The sequence below is a fragment of the Puma concolor genome, chromosome C2, assembly GCF_028749965.1.
Source record: "Puma concolor isolate L17-30 chromosome C2, mPumCon1.1.hap2, whole genome shotgun sequence".
Taxonomy (NCBI): Eukaryota; Metazoa; Chordata; class Mammalia; order Carnivora; family Felidae; genus Puma; species Puma concolor.
Window position 1 is genome coordinate 15,383,527 of NC_141675.1, and position 19,430 is coordinate 15,402,956.

General features: G+C 42.0%; 2 protein-coding genes across 17 annotated transcripts in view; one reads left to right on the plus strand and one right to left on the minus strand.

Moving 5' to 3' along the window:
• NEK10 (NIMA related kinase 10) overlaps positions 1-19,430 on the plus strand; it is a 228,850-nt gene that overhangs the window by 16,567 nt on the left and 192,853 nt on the right. For 10 of the 16 annotated variants that reach the window (XR_015239919.1, XM_086674176.1, XM_086674172.1 and 7 more), the window contains exons 2-6: positions 1,277-1,387; positions 1,610-1,670; positions 7,225-7,355; positions 8,897-8,995; positions 17,922-18,006. The exons of 1 other annotated variant lie outside the window; for it this stretch is intronic. Coding sequence is in view for 14 of the 15 variants with exons in the window: in XM_086674176.1 (XP_086530302.1) it covers positions 1,314-1,387; positions 1,610-1,670; positions 7,225-7,355; positions 8,897-8,995; positions 17,922-18,006 (450 nt within the window). In the remaining variant the exon portion in view is untranslated. Of the gene's footprint in view, positions 1-1,276; positions 1,388-1,609; positions 1,671-7,224; positions 7,356-8,896; positions 8,996-15,928; positions 16,046-17,921; positions 18,007-19,430 lie in introns of those variants that run through there. 5 more of the 16 variants (XM_086674171.1, XM_086674170.1, XM_086674174.1 and 2 more) reach the window with 5 other exon arrangements.
• On the minus strand, positions 11,265-16,273 carry LOC147577109 (uncharacterized). Its single transcript, XM_086675625.1, has 5 exons — positions 16,183-16,273; positions 14,938-15,283; positions 14,606-14,842; positions 12,020-12,110; positions 11,265-11,634 (listed from the first exon to the last, which is right to left on the minus strand). Exons 1-4 carry the CDS (start codon positions 16,271-16,273, stop codon positions 12,026-12,028), a joined length of 759 nt encoding a protein of 252 aa, XP_086531751.1. The 3' UTR covers positions 11,265-11,634; positions 12,020-12,025.

The window sequence follows — 19,430 nt, forward strand, 5'->3', positions numbered from 1 at the left end:
CAGCAAAACTTATCTAGAAGATTGAAATGCCTATTGGGTTGTATTCCCAGGCTGGCCAGTCTCACTGTCCAGATTGTTTAAAAACAAACTTCAATTGAGTAAATTTTAAAGATAGAGAACAAACTGAAGGTTGCTGGAGGGGAGGTGGGTGGGGAGACGGGCTAAATGGGTGATGGGCATTAAGGTGGGCACTTGTTGGGATGAGTATTGGGTGGTATATATAAGTGATGAATCACTAAATTCTACTCCTGAAACAAACAAACAAACAAACAAATGCATTTCTCAGCTGGAAAAAAAAAAAGATCTTATTAACTTTATTCAGTGATTCATGAATTGGACAACATCCACTCTTGCAGATCGAAAGGAGCTCTTAGGAGTTTTACAGGCGGAAGGGAGCAAGAACAAGGAAGTTACACTGGTCAAAAAGTGGATTGGGTATTGCAAAGTTACTTTTCTTTAAAGGTATAGCATGAGTTTATCAGGCAGATTATTTAATTAATGCTGATGTGGTGATTCCTGATTGGCTAGTTTAAATTTTCATACCTGGGAGTGCTGAAAATATAATTAAGTTTGGTGACCTGGGGCTTAACATAAGTGACTCCATTTTGGGCCTGTTGGCTTGCTTTTGACAGGATGTTTGAGTGAGTGCAGGGGCTGTGCAGGACTGACCCAATTCTTGCTGAGTTCTCATTGACTACAGTTGACTCACCTGGGGTGGCAGTTTGAAAGATTTAGGAATTCTGGAAATCCAGTGAAATTTTGTGTATTACCTCTGACACTGTAACACTTATTTGCAAATGGCTGGGGCTTTTTCCAGGCTCTTAGAAGGATCACCTATGATGGAGAAGAACTCCTTCAATTAGCAGCATATAGTTAAGGATACTTGTTGAGAAAGACAAGTAGGATGGCATAAAAACATTAGTTGGGCTTCAGGTATTTGCTTATAGATGTATATTTTGGAAATCCCTAATGGGGGCACTTTTCCTGACAAGCAGAAACGTATAATTGTTGAGACAGTGGGTCAGAATATTTGAAACTGAGAATGACTCAGAAAACAGAGGCTTATGGGCTATTATACCTATAAACTATGCCCTAAATGTATCTGAAGGCCTTTGAAAGATAAATAATAAATGCTATTCATATGAACATTTTTATTGTTGTGTTAGAAATAAATGTTAGCTTTTACCTACTTAAGTATTATAAAGTGACTTTCGCCTGAGAATATTTTGGAGCACAGACTCCAACTAAAGTATTCCCCTCTGGTTTATTTTGAAAGGAATGCCATGTTAATTCTGGGGCATTGATGTTTTACAATGCCTGATCAAGACAAAAAGGCGAAGACCACAGAAAAACCAACTGATAAAAAACAACAAGGAGTCACCACCAGGTAACCCCTTACTGAGTCTATTTGAGAAACAGAGTAGACCTTTGACAAGGGCTACTCTGGGTTATGGTGTTTACTGAAAGGTTTGCTCATTTCTAGAGGTTTAAAGGAAATGGATACATTTCAGTCTATACAGGCAGGCCTCGAAGGGCAACACCATCGGTGGGTGCCACTAGTTCACCTGGAATCTTTGGTTGGTTGACACTGTGTTATTCTTTCTCCTAGGGACTATTCAGATCTTAAAAGACTTCGTTGCCTTTTGAACGTTCAATCAAGCAAACAACAGGTAGTATGTTCAAAGGATGTGCATGCATTGATAAAAGAGAACTCACATGTTTCCAAAGGGATTAATTTAACATTTTTATGAACAGTGTATCTATTTTTCTTTGTTCTTTTATATGTTTTGTTTTTCTTTATCTGGCTGTTTCTCTCATCCCTGGTTCAGTCCTGCCAGAATTCAGCATCTACAGCCTTTTCATTCTTCTTCTCTTTATTTTCTGTTTATTGCCATGTGTCCTAATTATCAAAGCTCTTCAGTCTAGAAACAGTATACTGTTCTATTGAATGCCTACCGTTTGACTTTTTGGAGTTTTGGGAACTTGATGTTTTCCAAAACACAAATTACTGAATTTTCTTTCTTCTCCCCTCCACCCCACCTCATGCTACCCAGTTCCTAGAGCACGACTCTTGATGTTTGCTGCAAATTTTATCTCACTGAAAATTCAGAGGGGAAAAGAGTCAATTTGGCTATTTTTCTGATAGCTTATATATATATATATGTTTAATTTTTTAAATGTATATTTATTTATTTTTGAGAGGGACAAAGCATGCGTGGGGGAGGAGCAGAGAGAGAGGGAGACACAGAATCCAAAGCAGGCTCTGGGCTCCTAGTTGTCAGCACAGAGCCTGATGTGGGCCTTGAACCCACAAACTATGAGATCATGACCTGAGCCAAAGTCGACGCTTAACCGACTGAGCCACCCAGGTGCCCCAGCTTTTTTATATTTTTATCAGACGGAGAAAGAATGGTACCTCTGCTTGAATTTATCTTTAAACTTTTCTTTTTGGTTTTACTTCTGTAAGACTTTGGAGAATCATGAGATGAGAGGCTCTCTGTGAAGATTTGGAGAACAGCACAGCAATGCTAATAATAATGACAACAGCAGACACTTAGTTAGCACCTCTAATGGTAGGGATGGTTCTTGAATCCCAGTGACCTGGCACCAAAGTCTACTATGTCATACTTGTCTAAATAAATTTGTTGAAGAACTCTTGTATAGTAGGAATCTTGATGGATTTTGTTATATCCATCAAACTAACAGAGAACCACAACATTTTCATCTAGTTATTTATAGTCAAGGATGACTTTCTAGTGAATTGATGGCATATGAAGGCCAAATAGTATAGATCCTGTTTAGGGATCCCTGCGTCTGGTGCTTTATTTGCATCACCCCGTTGAGTGACCACGACTTCTGCTTTCGCAGAATAGGAAACTGAGGCACAAAGAATTAAGTGACTTTCTTGAGATCATACCGCCAGCTGATGGCTGGAATACAGGTCTGGGCCCAAACACTACATCTTCGCAATATATGCCTCTCCCCACTGAGTTGTCTTTTAAATGACTTGGGAAATGAGATTCCAGTTCAAAAAATAGTTGGATAATCTTTGATTCGGAGTAAACACGGTTGTGAAATACCTTTTCACCTATCAATCCTTCTCTGTTATTTCGTGCTATGGCCCCCAGGAGCAATTTCTTCCCATCCAGCTGTGTCAGCAGTCACTCTTTCTCTTTGTCTATCTCTGCTCTGCTAAAAGACTCTCCCTGGCTTGCTGCTCACAAGCCTTCACGGACAATTGCCCCACATCGCATCCATTCTTTTTTAGAAGTAAGCAAGGTGACTCAGCATATGGTTTTGATTGTAGTTCCCAATCTTTCTCCCTGTCCATCCTAAGATGTAACCATGATGTCAGAGACTTCTATTTATTGCTTTTGCAATCCCTTCTCCCAAATTTGTCCTTCTCCCAAATTTCTTTCTTAAACTATCTTATCTATTTCTAAGACCCAAATCTAATGACACCACTTCTGCAAACAAGCTTTCTTTTATCTTGCATTCTCGAAGTGATCTCTGTCTTCCCAAAGCATCTTTTCCCGCCCACAGTTGTAGCCTTATAGTCTTCCTCATTTTGGAAACACTTGTCTACGTGTCTTATTTCCAGACCAGACTGTATATTTCCCAATGCCAGCAACTTTGACTTTGCCTCTGGTTTACTGTAGCCTTCGTTCAGTGAGTTCTTGGTCAGTTTTTTTCATATTGAATTGTGGCTAAAAATTGAGTTACATCATGAGCATGTATAACCATATGGCCAGGGTAAAAGAAACACCAGTGGTGTCTTTTTTTTTTTTTTCTTTTTCTTTTGTTTTTGCCTCTAATCTTCCAACTTTGAAGTTCATGCTGACTAGATCTATTGTATCCCCTTTCAACACCACTTCCTTGTTAACACTTGGAGGGGTTAACTAAAGTGAATTTAATAGTTTCTTCTTCTTTAACAAATTTTAGAATTTGCAGTCTGTTGTCTGACAAGTTCACATGGCATAGCTTTTTGTCAGCTGTTTCATATGTACAAAAATGCATATTTGTAATCCTTGAATTATTCAGAAAGTAGATGGTTCTAAGAAAAAATGAAAATGTCCTCACTAATATGAAGGTCCTGAGGTTCTCAAAATTCATTCCTAATTCTATTTAATTTAGCAATGATAAATGTTATTCTGAACACCCTCTTCTCTTTATAGTAAAATAATATGGAGAAGAACGATATTGGAAAGAACAAATCCAGCATTTGTTTATATCTTGTTTGTGAGAGAAGGAAGTAAGGAGGTTTATGGATATACATAGAGTATGACAATTTATGATAAATTGAAGCCAAGACCAAAGAAGAAAGAAGAACAAGGGTCAGGGACAAAGTAGTTAGTGAGGCAGAAATGCCCATCGAAATAAGCAAGTGGGCCACACGTTTGGCTCTGAGATTTTTAGCAGTCAATTTGAAAAGGGTAATTTGGGATTAAGGCTCACTCACCTGAATTTCTGTTCTAACAAGACCTGGCCTGTTATTTGCAAATAGACCAAAAATGGCCAATTAATCTGTTGCAGAGGAAATTTGCTTTGCGGTTTAGGCAGAGAATTGCAAAGAACTGAGTGTCCTTTATTTGAATCTCTAATGAGCCAAGTCACTTCCCTGTTGTTTCCTTGTGTCCCAATGTTCTACTTTCGTTCTTTGTCTTGACTGCTCTGTGTATCTCTGTGTGTCTTGCTTAACCACATTAGAGTTTGCTGTTTTGTGGGACAGTCCCACAGTGTGACAGAACTGGGGACAGAGATGCACTGAGGGGACAGAGGAGCCCCCTTCGTCATAACAAGGTTACAATAATCCTAACCTGGTAAAACAAATCATTCAAGGAAAGGAATTGCCCCAGGGTTATTGAAGCAAAGTGAAATGAAATCTGGAGATTTCACCAGAGGTTTTCACAAATATTGAAGTAATCTGCCAAGAGCTGGAATTCAGATTTCACCCCCCTACATTCAAGGCCACGGGGAGCTGAGAAATCGGTTTGCAGTAAGTAAAAAAGATAGAAGAAAGAACAAATGAAGAACAAACAAATTACAGATTAGTTAATTGCCCCGAAATAGAAGAAGTTTTGATAAATACTGTGGAAAGAAAAGGTATAAGGCACAGTGTTCGTGTTCTGAGAGATAAGGTATGGAAGAGACATTTATAGATGTGACCAGGCAAGACAGGAATCCTGAATGAAGGGTGCAGACAGTAGGTGTATGGATTTTGACAGGCATAAGGAGGCCACTTTTGGCTCAGATCACAGGGAAGGAGATGGTTCTTGAAGAAATGGGCTGGTTTTCCATCAGTGGAATTGGTGGAAAGGTATTATTGGTGAAATGAGTAGAATGATCCGGTATCTGAAGCAAGGAAAATAACAAGCATTTCAGTAAAATGGTGACTGGATGTTTCTGTTGGAAGGAGTGATACATAATACTAGAGGAAATTGGGCAGCGTCTGAAGGCCCATCTGCGATTTTGTATGAGCCCATAAGCAACAGGGAATGTTGACATTTCCAAGCAGAAGTGACACAGTCAAATTTTTAGGAAAGTTCTGTGCTTCATCCTGTAGTCTTTCTTCTTTCCGCTCATGCTAGTCAGGCTGCTCAGGTACCTCTCATTTTCTGGAGTACACACAGATGTCCTCTGTCTTGCAGCCTGTAAAAGTCTGTCTGGAATACTCTGAAATACTCTTGGCATCCTGGTCCGTGGCCCACCCTGTCTCTCCCTTACTTTCTGCCACAACAAACCCTGGTTCACTCAACTTGCAGCCTCTTCTCGTGCTGGCTTACCCCTCCCCCACCCCACGGGACTCTGACCTTGAAGGCAGAGGTGGGTATCAGGCATGATAGGTGCTATAAGCGAGGTCCACACAGTAACGCCACCAGGGACGGAGTGAACAGCTCTGCCGGGAAGGCTCAGGCGGGTGCTCACCAGGAGGCTGAGCTGAGCCCTGAAAGGTGATCAGGAATCAGTCTGCAGCACATGCCCAGGCATGGAGTGGTCAAACACTACGGTAGTTTCTGGGACAAGTGACCGGTTTAATGCGGCCAGAATGTGGGGCACGGTTTTATATTTCTCTGGCATGTTTTGTTTATTTATTTATTTGTATCATATGGACTTGCAGATTCGTAGTTTATTCTGTGGTGGATTTATTTTTCAGTACTGCATAGCAAATCATTCCAAAACTTAGTTGTTTAAAACAACGATCATTTACTGTGTCTTACCTATTCTGCAGGTCATGAATTCAGAGCAGTTAGCCTGGATGGTTCTGGTTCAGGTTTCTGCCACCGGGTGCCCACTAGCCATGATTCTTTCAACATCAACTGGGGCACCGCTTCCAAGGTGGCTCATTCACATAGCTGGCAATGGGTGCTGTTTGTGGGTGGGAGGCTTCTCTCCACAGGGCTGTTTGTCCTCACAGCATGAGCTGGGGATTCCCCAGAACTACCCCCCTACATGTTGAAAAAAATTTTTAATGTTTATTTATTTTTGAGAGAGAGAGAGTGAGAGAGAGAGACAGGCAGAGAGAGATGGAGACACAGAATCCAAGCAGGCTCCAGGCTCTGAGCTGTCAGCACAGAGCCTGATGTGGGGCTCGAACCCACAAACTGCGAGATCATGACCTGAGCTGAAGTCGGACATTCAACCGACTCAGCCACCCAGGTGCCCCTAGTTGTTCTTGTTGTTGCTGCTGTTGTTTTTAAGTTAATTTATTTTCAGAGAGAGAGAGCATACGTGCAAGCAGGGGAGGGGCAGAGAGAGAGAGGGAGAGAGAGAATCCCAAGAAGGTTCCGCTCTCTGTGTGCAGAGCCTGACTTGGGGCTCAATCTCCTGGCTGTGAGATCATGACCTGAGCCTAAACCAAGAGTCGGACGCTCAACCGACTGAAACCCCAGGTGCCCTGAGACGAGCAAGTTTGGTTCATGTTGAGCTGCTGTTATAATCAAGGGAGACTGAAAATACATAAATAACTGTAAGATATGACAGGTGGCGTTACAAGCAATGAAGAAACATAAAACAGCATAAGGCAGAAAGAGTAAATGTTTAAGTCAAAGATGTTTAAATCTTGGAAAACCCCTAAATTTGACTTGGCTATCATGTTAATTATTGTTTTGGGAAAAAACTCATTCCCTTTATCCGGCCTCCAATTACCCCTTCCCCCATTTTGTTACTTTGTTTATTCTGTGCTGGATTGTTATCCTCACGGGCTCCGTGCTTCTATTTCTGTAGCTTCCAGCCATTAACTTCGATAGTGCCCAAAATAGCATGACGAAGTCTGAGCCTGCCATCAAGGTGGGTGGACACAGAACCCGAGGTCAGTGGCATGAGTCCACAGAAGCTGTCGAACTTGAAAATTTTAGGTAAGAATCCAGTATCTCCCCTGCCTTCAACAACCTATTCTAATTAGCCCAAAACTTTGTTTGTTTGTCACGGGAGCTAAAATTTACAAGTGTTTCAGAATTTACCATGGGAATTCTTAATAATTTCAGTGTTTAAACCATTCCCAGAAATAGTGTGTAAATAACAGCTTAGTGGCTTTAGGTAGAACCGACATGGGAGTTTCAGGACACCTTGCTGAGACACCTCCGGCATTTGTTCTATGAGGAAATGGTTCCAAGTTGTTGGCCTGGCTCAGCTGATTCCAGGCTTTGTCTTCAGCGTTTGGTCTGTCCATGCCTTGCCAGCAATGAGGAGGCATAAAAGAAGCCGTTGCTCTGAACAGATATGGTGGCTAAGGACTGTGGTTGTCAAAGCAACTGAGGTTTTCAGTTGAAGGGATTACACCTCACCTTTCACATTGAAACTGGCAACCCACATTCATCTGTCCTGTCACCATTTAGACCTGCCAGAAGTTGCACATTTTTGTGGGCCACTCCCCTTCCAGGAGCTGGGTCTCTCGGCTTTACAATGTGCTGAGGTCATCTGGCACTAAGTGCTGTGTAAATAATGAATGGTATGAAATATCAACATGAATATTCTAGAATGATCATTTATTTATTTGACCTAGATTTCTTCTCCCTGTCATTTTATGGCAATGAATTTAATAGTCTACAAAAGGCATACGACAGTAAATGGTTTATATTTAGTGAGGAATACTAAATTCTTTAAAAATGCTTACATATTCAGTCTACTGGTATCCATGTGCTAAGAATGCCCTCGCCTGGCTAGGGTAGGGACACGCTGTCCAATGACCAGTGAAAGACTGCAAAGGAAGAACAGTACAAATGACAACATAAGGCTATAGTACTTGCCTTTGAGGTGATGTGTTCATGTAATTCCAGATTATTGGCTTAGATCTTAAAATTGGTCTATTTTAATATGCACAAAAATAACATATATTTTGTAGCAGTGCCACCATTTTGTGCATTATCTCTTATCCTCTCCCAGTTTTAAAGTGGAATTTATAATTTAAAGTAGTATTTATAACTTCTTTAATGGGTTGTAATATCAGAAAAAAGAAGCCGAAAATGGGATATCTCCAGACTTTGTTAAACACACACACACACACACACACACACACACACACACACACGCCATATGCAAACAATCAACAACCACAGAAACTTGTTTACAGCCTAATGCGGTGTCTAGATAATATGCACTAATCATTCTTTCTCTTTGCTTACGCTTTTCCTCCTTCTGAACAAGTTTAGCTATTAAGTGTTTATAGGGAATCCTTTAGTTAAATGGTAAAATGAAATATATATGCTTGATTATAATCTTTATTAGCTTTATAATTTAATCCTTTTTTAACAGTGGACATGTGCCTTTAATAATGTGTTAAATCCTGAGAATCCTTCAATATTTGCATGAATATAGATGATCTTTGCCTGCATTGCTAACTTTGAGACAGGCTAAATAATTTTTATTACAAAATGCTTTTCTGTTTGTTTAATCTCAGTATAAACTACAAGAATGAGAGAAACTTCAGTAAACATCCGCAGCATAAACTATTTCAGGAGATCTTTACAGCCTTGGTGAAAAATAGACTCATATGCAGGTAAGACTGTCGCAGAAAAGACCAACAATTTACACATGAATGGCATATCTTATATATCTTATTTTTAGCATATGGTTTGAAGCAGTTTATGAGATTGGATACAACATACTTAAAGGATAAAACAGAACAAATATCATTTAGAAGGAGGCAAATGAATAGGCATTGCAAGTGATCTCATTAAAATCACTCTGATTAAATACTGAATTTTGCCAAATTTTGTGACAGATGAGGTAAAATGGGAAAACACCCATGTTACACTGTTTTTCTTATTTTTCTTACTATGAATTTGGATACTCAGGAGTTTATTTCCAGGGTCCTTATGAAACAGACACTGCGTAATCCCCTGGCCAACATCCTCATGGTACACTTTTTCAGTTGATACAAGGACTGATTAAATGGGCTGCCCCAGCTTTGACCTTGGGGAAAGGATGAATGTGTACCCCCCAGTACAGCCCAATGATGATATTTCTTCTCGGGACCAAGTTAAATGTTCCCTCTATTGATCTTCATTGTCTTAACACAAGTGCAGTGTTGGAACTATGGGGAAGGGTTAGCAAGACCTCTTTCTGTCTCACAAACATCAGGCGTCTTCGGTGAGCCACTGACTAGTGCTGGATTGTAGTCAGGACTGAATTTTCTATTCATTCTGGGCTGCTTGAAGTGAGAGCTGGTTATGCTGCTGCTAGTTACGAAGGTGGCTCCCAGCATTGTTACATGGATAGGACCTTGCCTTCTACTCTTCCCTGGAGGCCCAGGCTCTCTCCTGACAAGCAGCGGCTGAAAGGATGCCTATAAAGAACCGCGAATCTTCTGCATCGCTTTGTGACTCGATTGAGATATCTGAATTCTGCCCCAGTGAGATGGGAAAAAATTACTCCTGTTGGAAAATAGGAGAAATATTAAGAATTTAATGCCTTGAGCAAGATAAGACTTTGGCTTGGTCCAGTGCAATAGCTGACTTTAAATAGAACAGTATCCCGGTGGGTCCTCCATGATGAATCAGCTACAAAACATGCCTAAGTGGCAGCCTAACGATTTGATCTTTAGAAGGGGCTTATTTGGTATTAAATATTCAAGGGTTGGACAGTGGCTGCCAAATACATTTGTTTAGTTTAAAGCAATCCAGGATTGGGACTGCATCTATTATGTCTTTGTACCTGATTTAAGCAGAGGATTATAGGACTGGTTCAGATGATACAAAAAGCCTAAAATCTTTATCATGGCTATGGAATCGGGTCCCTGCTCAGTTCTTGACAGTATACTCAGATTGTTGAAAGATTAATGAACACTACAAAGGCCCTGAAATTGCCCTGGACTGTTTTCTCCCTGAGCTCGAACAGAGTACAACGATGGTTAGTAGCAGAATAATTATGCCTGAAATGGTATTAGGAAATGACGTTCTTTAATTCATTGTGAAGACGGCTCTCATGGACTCTTCAACGGATGTCTCATAGACCATTTATTGGGTCAGTACTTTGAGGAAGGAAGAATACTTCCAGAATTAAAGATGTGAGAGATGTCACTGTGTCCCCACTCTGAGGGCACTAGATGCAGGAATTGTTAGGGAAACTAATTGCGCAAGGGTTGGCATCCAACAGTTGAAAAGATCTTAACAATTCTGAAGTTAAGAGATCTCTTGTCAGGACCTTTTCAAATTCTTAGTGATTAATGAGGCATCTTAGATTGGATGGAATTACTGGCTTGCAACATGAGTAGTCCCTGGAAATCTTCAAACTAGGAAGAGATGATTATAGATCTCTTTGCCTTCATAGTACGAGAAGGAATTTAGGAATGTTGAACATCAAGGGCATCCTTTTATGTCATCCTTTGGCTGCTGATGGATTGTTACGTTCAGTTCTATTCTAAAAGCAAGGTTGGGTCAAAGATGGCTTAAGTGTAAAGGTCTTCCATTGTTCCTCACCCCATATGACCTTGCTAAGATAGTCAGAATTACCTCCCCTCCCCCCCCCCCCACCCCCCTCTAAATTTAGACTTACAGAAGAATTACATCTCAGGGACTTTTCTGGTATAGCTTCCTATCCTATTTCTTTGCCAACATCAGATTTAATGTTGGCTGGAAAGCTTGGATTCAATGCATTTGAATACATTTGTATATCTACTGTGTGCAAGGAAGAGAGGGAATAAGCATTGGGGAAGGAAGAGAGTGAAAATACAAAGATGAATAAAACACATGATCCCTTTCTTCTAGGGACTCAGCATCTACTCTGGTCAGCAAAACAATTATCCACTATCCCGATACAAGGGAAAATATGGTGGATATAAACTATTTATATTATTACAACTAAAGACTGGGGGAGATTGAGGGGTGTGGACTTTGGTCTTTGGTCCAATTCAGGCTGTAGACGAGATTGGACACATTCAGGATGTTATGCCATTCAGTTTTACCCTGAGGATATAGCTGATTGGAATTTTGTGTCACGCGTGGAGTGTGAGCCCTTCCACGTCTTCTGTCAGTTTATGCCCCAGTGATGCTGTTCTTATTGTTGTTCTATTTCATTCTTCCCCACTGCAGTCTTCCTCTAAACCATACTTCTAGATACTTCCTTTCTGGGTGCATTTCCCAAGATTGGCCTATGATTACTCCCTTGTTCTCAGAAGTGAAGATTGCGAGGCGGCATCTGAAATGAGATGGGAGTTGTTAATCCAGGGTGAGATAAGGTAACACAGTAAGCACTGCAGACACCTCGTGGTACATCTCAGAGGGCAAGTGAAAGTAGCATCCCTGAAGCTGAGGTTACTCCTGGTTACACATGGTCAAAAATCTTGACTCATGGCAGAGTACAAAAGCAAATTTTGATCTTCCAACTTTTCATTCAGCCATAATGTCATCTATTGGAGAGTCTAGTTAGAAAATAAATCCACCCCCTTTCCATTTCACCTGCCTGTCCAGGAAAGTACAAAGGGTGCTGGGTATCCAAGACCAGGTTGTTATGAGGTTGCATAGGAAAGTAAAAGTTGTCACAACATTGGCATATCCTCTAATTAACTACTTATAAAATGGACCTCTACTCAAGGATCTCTTCTGTGTGTCTGTTCCTCTGAGCTCCCTCTTTGTTGGTCCATTCCTTGCTGACTGCCAGATGATGTGCAGATCCTGTAATACAGTGCAAATAGAACATAGTTTTTCTTGTGAAATGAACTTGCAAATGTGGCTAAAGATGTAGAATATCCTGATGATACTAAAAAAATAATTATAGTGCTGAACTGTTGGAATCTGGCTAATGAGGCGCCAGCATAATTAGACCACTGACAAATTGAAGAAGGGGTATTAACGAGGACAATGACAAGGTGGGACTTCAAAAAAGTACATTTGGACCACAAAGGTTAGGAGAGGCCTTTAGGAAAAATTGATGACTCTTTCTAATATATTTGCAAAAATGAACCTCTTTATGTTGCCGAAGCCAAAAGTGAATTCAAGGATGTTGGATCATGTTATGTGATTGGTCAGAAAAAGTGTGCCCCAAAATGTCAGCAGAATCCATTTTTGCTTTGTTCTAGTTATTAGGGCAGAGTGGCGGTTATAACTTAAATTTTGTGAAATGTAAAATAAAATATATCTTAGTTTATTTTTTAAGATAAGATTTTCATTGCAACTTGCTCCCTGCTATTTAATATGTTTGGTGTTATTTTAAAGTGGATTCACTTAGCTGTTCTCTTCCTGGTATGATTATTCTACAATTGCCAGAATATTGCAACTTTTGAGGAAGTAAGTATATATACCAGGTTCTGCCATTTCAGTTAAAAGAGAACCACCTGATCCATTTAGCATGACTTTTTTGCTCCAAAAATGCAATCACTTTTCTAATAAGAACAAGTTGGTGTCCTTATTATTTTACATCCCGTTTTCTGAAATATCTACTGTAAATGTGGCGTATTTTGGAAATAGATTGCAAAAATCAATCACTTGGATATCTACCAGGTATGAAATTAAAATGTTCTAGCCTTCCCAGGAAAGCACTGCTTGTTCTTGGGCCACATGCAACCACTGGAACAAATTTTAACGTGGCCAAACCAATAAATGACAGCTTCCCATGAGTACATGACCTTCTGAGAACCAGGCAGTGACTTCGAGATACAGTCTAGAGACCACATTTCCCTGGCTAAAATCAGCCAATCCCCAAACACTTGGAGAGCTTTGCTCTGACAGACTGTGCCTTATAAGTTGTGTGTAATTACTCTCAATTCATCTTTTGTTTTACATAGTGATTAGTGGACTTTTTCTTCTTTGGAGATCTTGAAGCTAACATGCCTAAAACAGGACTTTTGATTTTTCTTGCTCAACTTGCCCTCCCTCAGCTTTATTCTTCCCCACCTATTGCCTGGTCCAAACTGCCATCATCTCTTACTTGGACAATTGCAGTAAGTTTACTTGGTTCCCTGCTTTGATCCCCGATTCCCTATACTGTTCTCAATACTGCCACCTAAAGGATCCTTTCAAAAATCTGTTGGATCATATTAGTTCTCTGCTTGGAGCCTTTTAGTGGCTTTCCAGAATAAAAATTCCAAAGTCCCTATTCTTATTCTACAAAGACCTGCAGATCTGGCTCCTGCCATCTCTCCGACTTCAACTCCTAATACTTTGTCTTGGCTCACTTTGCTTCAGCCCGACGGACTTCCTTACTATTGCTTGCACAAACAATCACACTCCTGCTCAGGGACTATATACTTAACTCTTCTGCTGTTCTGACCTAGACTCACTCCTCACTTCACTTGGATGCTAATCTGCCCAGAGAACCCTTCTCTGACTTCCCTAAAATAGTATCCCCTGGACTGTCTAAACCCTTAAACTTTCTTGTCCTCCATTATACACCACCTCATATAAAGTTTTATTTGTTTGTTTTTATTATTGCCCTTCTCCCTTTAGAAGGTCAGCTCCACGAACACAAGTGCACGGTTTTGTCCTTTGCCTTACCCTGGGCATGTAACCATGCCTGGCTACCAGTAGGTGATGAGTAAATATTTGAAACCATTCTACCTCTGAAACTTCCATCAACTGTGTAGAAGAAACACATATAGGCAGTCCCTTCTGCTCAATATCTCTCTGACTTTAGGGACTGGCATAACCCATTGGATGGACTTCCGGTTGGGCGCATATTTGGGGCTAAATTTAGTGGGAAACACAAAGGAAGAAGAAAGACACGCTATGAATACTGGAATAAGCCGGTAAAGATGCCTTGAATATTCATTTGTAGTTAATTTCTTCACGCATACTTTTTTTTCTTCTAAGTCTTACCACGGCTATTTGGATGTGAATTTTACTTTTCTAACATGTCTCCCCCTCCAAAAAGAATACAAGGCTCTGTTGTATGAATGCGAGATAATGTTTATTTTGAAACAGGCTTGATTGAATTTCTCCACTCTTAAATTTTGAGTCAGAGGTGAAAGTGTTGTTGTTGTTGTTGTTGTCATTTTGTGTATTAATGGAAGGGGCAGTTTAAATGACACCTCACCATGAAGATGCCACTTATTCTGAGTGAGAAAGAGAGCGAAGCGTGGTACGAATGAGGACTAGGGTGAACCTCTGGCTTGTGCATCCGTCCCTGGGTTCAGCTGACGTCAGACCATTTGGCTGTCCTGTGTGGTATTTACCTTCCAATACCGCAGCTTCGTGACTGCTTTTTACACGGAGCTCTCACATCACACACGGGTTGCTTCCACTGTGCAAGACGGTGAAGGCCCTGCGACCACGTTTCAGTTGCTGTGTTGCCCCTGCCACTTTTCCTTCCTGTTTTGTACTGAAAGCGGAGCGTGATGCTGAAAGCGATGTGGCAGGTGGTCATGGGCAAAGGCCGTGGGAGCTGATCACGCTGTTCTGTATTAATAGTCCTGTGAAAGAAGTGGCAAAAGTTCAGTCACAAGAGGGGATAAATATTTGCCCGCTCATGAATCCGCTGCTGTGCGGCAGCTATATTGGGACATACCCTCCAGGGAAACGCTGTCTTTGCAGACAGACAGCTTTTTCAGAGCTGCCCCAGAGGACCCCCGGCTGCTGTGCTGAACATTCCTGCTCCCACAGTGTACGTGTTGGAGAGTCACTGTCTCTGCAGTCACCCCCGCCTGTGGGACCTGGAGTGGTGCTGGGGCGGGGAGGGACCCAGGAGTCAGGCCCCAGCTCTGCTCTCCTGTGCAGCCTTGGGCCAGCCTCTGGGTTCCTCCGGGCTGCAGTTGCTGGCTCGATACAACGAGAGCACCCGTCTTTATGGCCTGCCGCTATTATTCTCTGCAATTCTCTGGTTGCACTAAGTCGTGTGTTTCCTAGTCCCCCACCTCTTGGCAAACAGAGATATATATCATCTTACAGAACACGCCATTCCTCTTGAATACCAGGGCTCCATCCCATGTGCTGCGTCCTTGTGGGGGGTTAGGGGCTGGGAGCCAAGGAAGGAACAACTGCTCCTTCAGAGGTCAGCGCTCAGAGAGCAGAAGCCAGAGGACTCAGACACCAGGAATTCTATTTACATTTATAACAGCAGAGGCCAGAATCACGTAGAAATATTAATAGCTTTGGGCTTTAGTCCCAAAATTGCAAAACAAAAAATGCCGTTTGCTTGGAACAGAACCTTTAACTCAGACTTTTCTGGAACTCTTCATTTATTTCTACTCCTTCAATAATAATAAGTTTAAAAAGCCTATCCTGGCATATTTTTTTTTTCTTTTTTACAGGGGGGAGGAAATAGGGGAAAAAAAGCTTTTTGTATTTATTTTAATATGAAAAACATTGCAAACGTCATGGCTTTTCCTCATGAAGATTGTATATAGTTAACAGGAAAAATACCAGTGCACACATATTTGTAGCTTGAATCACCTCTTGATATGTCTCATGGCTTTTCCTCTTAAATAATGAAAAGCAATCAGCATTAAACCTCATTAGGTTTTTAGCAGCTGTTGCAACTTGATCATTATTTCTTTTAGGTCTTTGGGATGTCGGATCTCTGCACTCCAGTTCAGGCTCCGTGCTATCTTTAGCTGACCCCAGCACCTGAAGGGGAAAGTAGTCATGTGCCCTCTCCCTATTTATAAAGATTAGAGGTATTCTGTCTGAAATAGGAGTCTCAGAATAAGTGTCCCCATAGGTGATTGTTTTAAATTCAAAGTGCATTTCAAATTTGCAGTATTTTCCTCAACGCAGGGAAGTCGGGATGAACGATGGCACGGCCTTGGCTAACTGTGCCTGGCTGGCGGCACCGGCATGGGTTGAGTCCTGCCTTTATTCTCAGAAACTGAGCTTTGCCTCCGTAGCAAAGGTGTCGCTGTCATGGTGCCTGGGCGAGAGGAGGGCCAGGGTTTGATGGCGGGTGTGGTGGGCAGCTCCTGCCCGGAGCCCTGGTGATGGCGGGGAGAGCAGTTCTCAGCCAGTGATGCTTTTGGGACGTCTTGTTCGGCCTCTGTCTGCAGCCAGGCCTCTGTGGGGTGGGGTGGGGGGATGGGGGGTGCTCTAACCTATCAGGAGCTCTCAGACACCCCCGGGAATATAAGAACATGGGAAAAGCATATTTGCCAACTTCCTTCTGGAAAGAATAGTGAGGGGTTTGGGGTGGAGCGGAAGGAGGTAGGGTGGGGCGTGACACCTCCAGTGGCAGTGACCGTAGATGTTCGTCCTGCCTTTGAGGAGGGTCGGTCTCATGCACTCAGGTTTGAGATGTGCAGGTTTGGGAGCAGAGCTGAATTTCTCAGGACCATGGAGGAGATGAAGCTGTATTCTACCACCAATGCTAAGGATTAATATGAGGCAGGCCAGGCAAGGGTTGGCTTGGGACCACAGCTTAAGCAAATGTTCCACTTGACCGAGGGGCAGACCTTTAAAGTATCCTAACCTTGCTGGATGCATAACTAACCCAGCTGTGGGGGTGGGAGAAGTTATGTGGCTTCTAGTCTGGAACAGCTTTCCTTATCTTCCTCAGTTTTTCTTGGCTAACTATGGAATAACAGACACTTTTTGTTTTAGTGTTTTGTTAACATTTGCACCAAGCGCCACTGTTGGGCTAGCTTAGAGGACCGTGTGAGACAGTGTTGCCTGAGATGGTGCCCGTGCTTGTCTTTCCCCTTCTCCTTCGTGCTCCCCACTCTCCATGGTCTCCCCTGAGATTACGTCCTTAGGCATTCACCTGTACACCAACCTTCATCTCAGGGTCTGCTTCTGGGGAAACTGATCCAAGGAAATGCTTTTTCACGGTGTTCCCCAAACTGCCCACCAAAGTGCCCTGGAGGCTACAGAGAACCCCCAGGGTGTCATGGAGTGTTTGAAATTTTCAAGGAAAAGAACGCTATGCAATATCTGTCAGATACAGTGCCAACTACTCAAGGTGCTGTATGATTTCCATATTAAGATTGGGCTACCTTCCTTTCGATGATGGCGTATGTTTCTGAAGCTGGGTTTTCCATGGTTGTTATGATACAAAGCAAGTACGAGGTGAAAAGCAGGTGGAAGAGGAGAAGGTGGTGGTATCCAACCTGATCACAAGGCTTGAGAATTTGTTTACTGTTTACAGGAGCACACACACCATTAGTAAGTAAATGTGCTTAAGAATGAAATAAAAATATTTTTCTTAAAATGTATGCGTATAATTTGTTCAAATGGATCCTAGGTTATTAGGGCATAAGTTCTTGTTAAGTCAAATTTAATTATTGGAACTTTTAGCTATTTCTTTTGGTCAGGCGCTGCCCCTCAGTCAGCAAGGGCAGTACGAACCAAATGATGATGGCAGTTTCTATGCATTTCACGCTAACATGGATTAAGTGTTCAGGTACCAAATAATAGTCCTTGTTGTAGATTATGCTCGAAATAAACTAATGCTATTCCTTTGTGTGTCCCTTATTGTCCTGCACTGTTTTGTGTTGTTCATGAACTGTCACGCTGGCCTCTTCAACACGGGCAAACATGCTTTCTCTTGTTTTCTTCTTTCAGAGAGTGGGTTAATCGAGCCCCATCTATTCACTTTCTGAGAGTATTAATCTGTCTGAGACTACTAATGAGGGATCCATGTTATCAGGTTGGTTGGAAAAAATAAAGGTAGTTTTTACTTGTTATGAAGATGAAGTAAAGATCTGGGATCATGTTAGCTTTTTTTTTTTTTTTTTTTTTTTTTTTCTGTCTCACAACTCAATAGCTTTCAAATTTAGGAGGTATCTCAACTGCTATTTAAAAAGATATGAGAAATAATTTAATAGGGACAAACAAATCTGTATGTTTCTGCTGTATTAACTATGGCATTAAGTGGATGGGACTTCTGGTGTGTGTTTAAACCATTGGCAGTTCAGGCCACACCTTTGAGTGTGTTCAAGGCTAAGCAGCTCCCTAGGTCAAAGTCAGCAGTGACAAGTGGGGGCCTTCTCAGGGAGTTCCCGAGGCAGCCCGTGGGAAAGGCAGAGCCTGCAGTTTTAGCAGCTGCTCCAGAGCCCAGGCCCTTGCCCACATCTAAGTTAGAGGTGAGCACGGGACCTGCCGCTGGTCTCCGATGAGGGTTGCGAGGCTGAGAAACTTTCCCCCCTCTCACTAGTTACTTGAGTGTGCTGCTGCCTCTAGTTTAGTGTTTCTTAAATTTTAATGTGCACAGGAATCCACTGGGAATCTTGTAAACACCGATTCTGATTCAGCAGGTACACACTGAGGCCCGAGTCTCTGCATTTCTGTGAAGCTTCCAGAGGACGCCAATGCCACTGGTCCATGGCCCACACGTTGCACAGCAAGGACTTAGTGCTTTAGCAGTGAGGCTCTAAAAAACAAGCTTCCCTAACATTTCACCCAGACCTTCAAAATTATTTCTTCTAGTATCGGCTGGTAGACAGCTGCTTCCATAAAGCAGCAGTTCTCAAACATCTGTGTGCGTCAGAAACACATGGACGACCTACAGATCGCTAGGGGCCATCCCCACGGCTGGTCGTTCAGTAGGTTTGGGGAGGGCTGGAAAATCTGCTCTTCTAGTAAGTTCCCAGGTGAAGCTGACGCTTCTTGTCAGGGGACCACAGTTTAAGAACCACTGTTCCAAAGCCTCAAGATCGCTTATTTAGTCATTATTGTTACTGCTTGCCAATGTTAAATATTTAGAACGTTCCTATTCTAAATACGTGCTTTGGTGTTTTCACAGATTTCCCCCCCCCCCCCCCCCCCCCCAAGAAGCATCTCCTTTTACACCCTGTCCTGATGAGCTACTAGGAAGCTCAGGCCACTCCAAAGATCTTTTACTTTGGATTTGGTTTTACTGATGAATTGTTTGCGTCGGAATGCATTCCTTTTCATTACCCCAATAACCATCTTTTCCAACCTTAGCGCTTAAAAAAAGCGTTTCGTACTAGTCAGCTACAGAGCCCGCTCTGATCTGAGTCTTCTAGGATTCATGGTGGTGCCACCTGTTTCCTTTAGACGAATCACCACTTCTTCGTTCTGTATTCTAAGCTGGCCTTGTGCTATTATAGT

Excerpts from the sequence above, each read along its gene's own strand:
- LOC147577109 (XM_086675625.1), bottom strand. The coding sequence starts at position 16,273 with ATGACAGCGACACCTTTGCTACGGAGGCAAAGCTCAGTTTCTGAGAAT. Across the intron at positions 15,284-16,182 it reads GGTGCCGCCAGCCAGGCACA|GTGGGGGACTAGGAAACACA; the intron begins GTTAGCCAAGGC and ends GTTTGCCAAGAG. Across the intron at positions 14,843-14,937 it reads AGACAGCGTTTCCCTGGAGG|GACTATTAATACAGAACAGC; the intron begins GTATGTCCCAAT and ends CTTCTTTCACAG.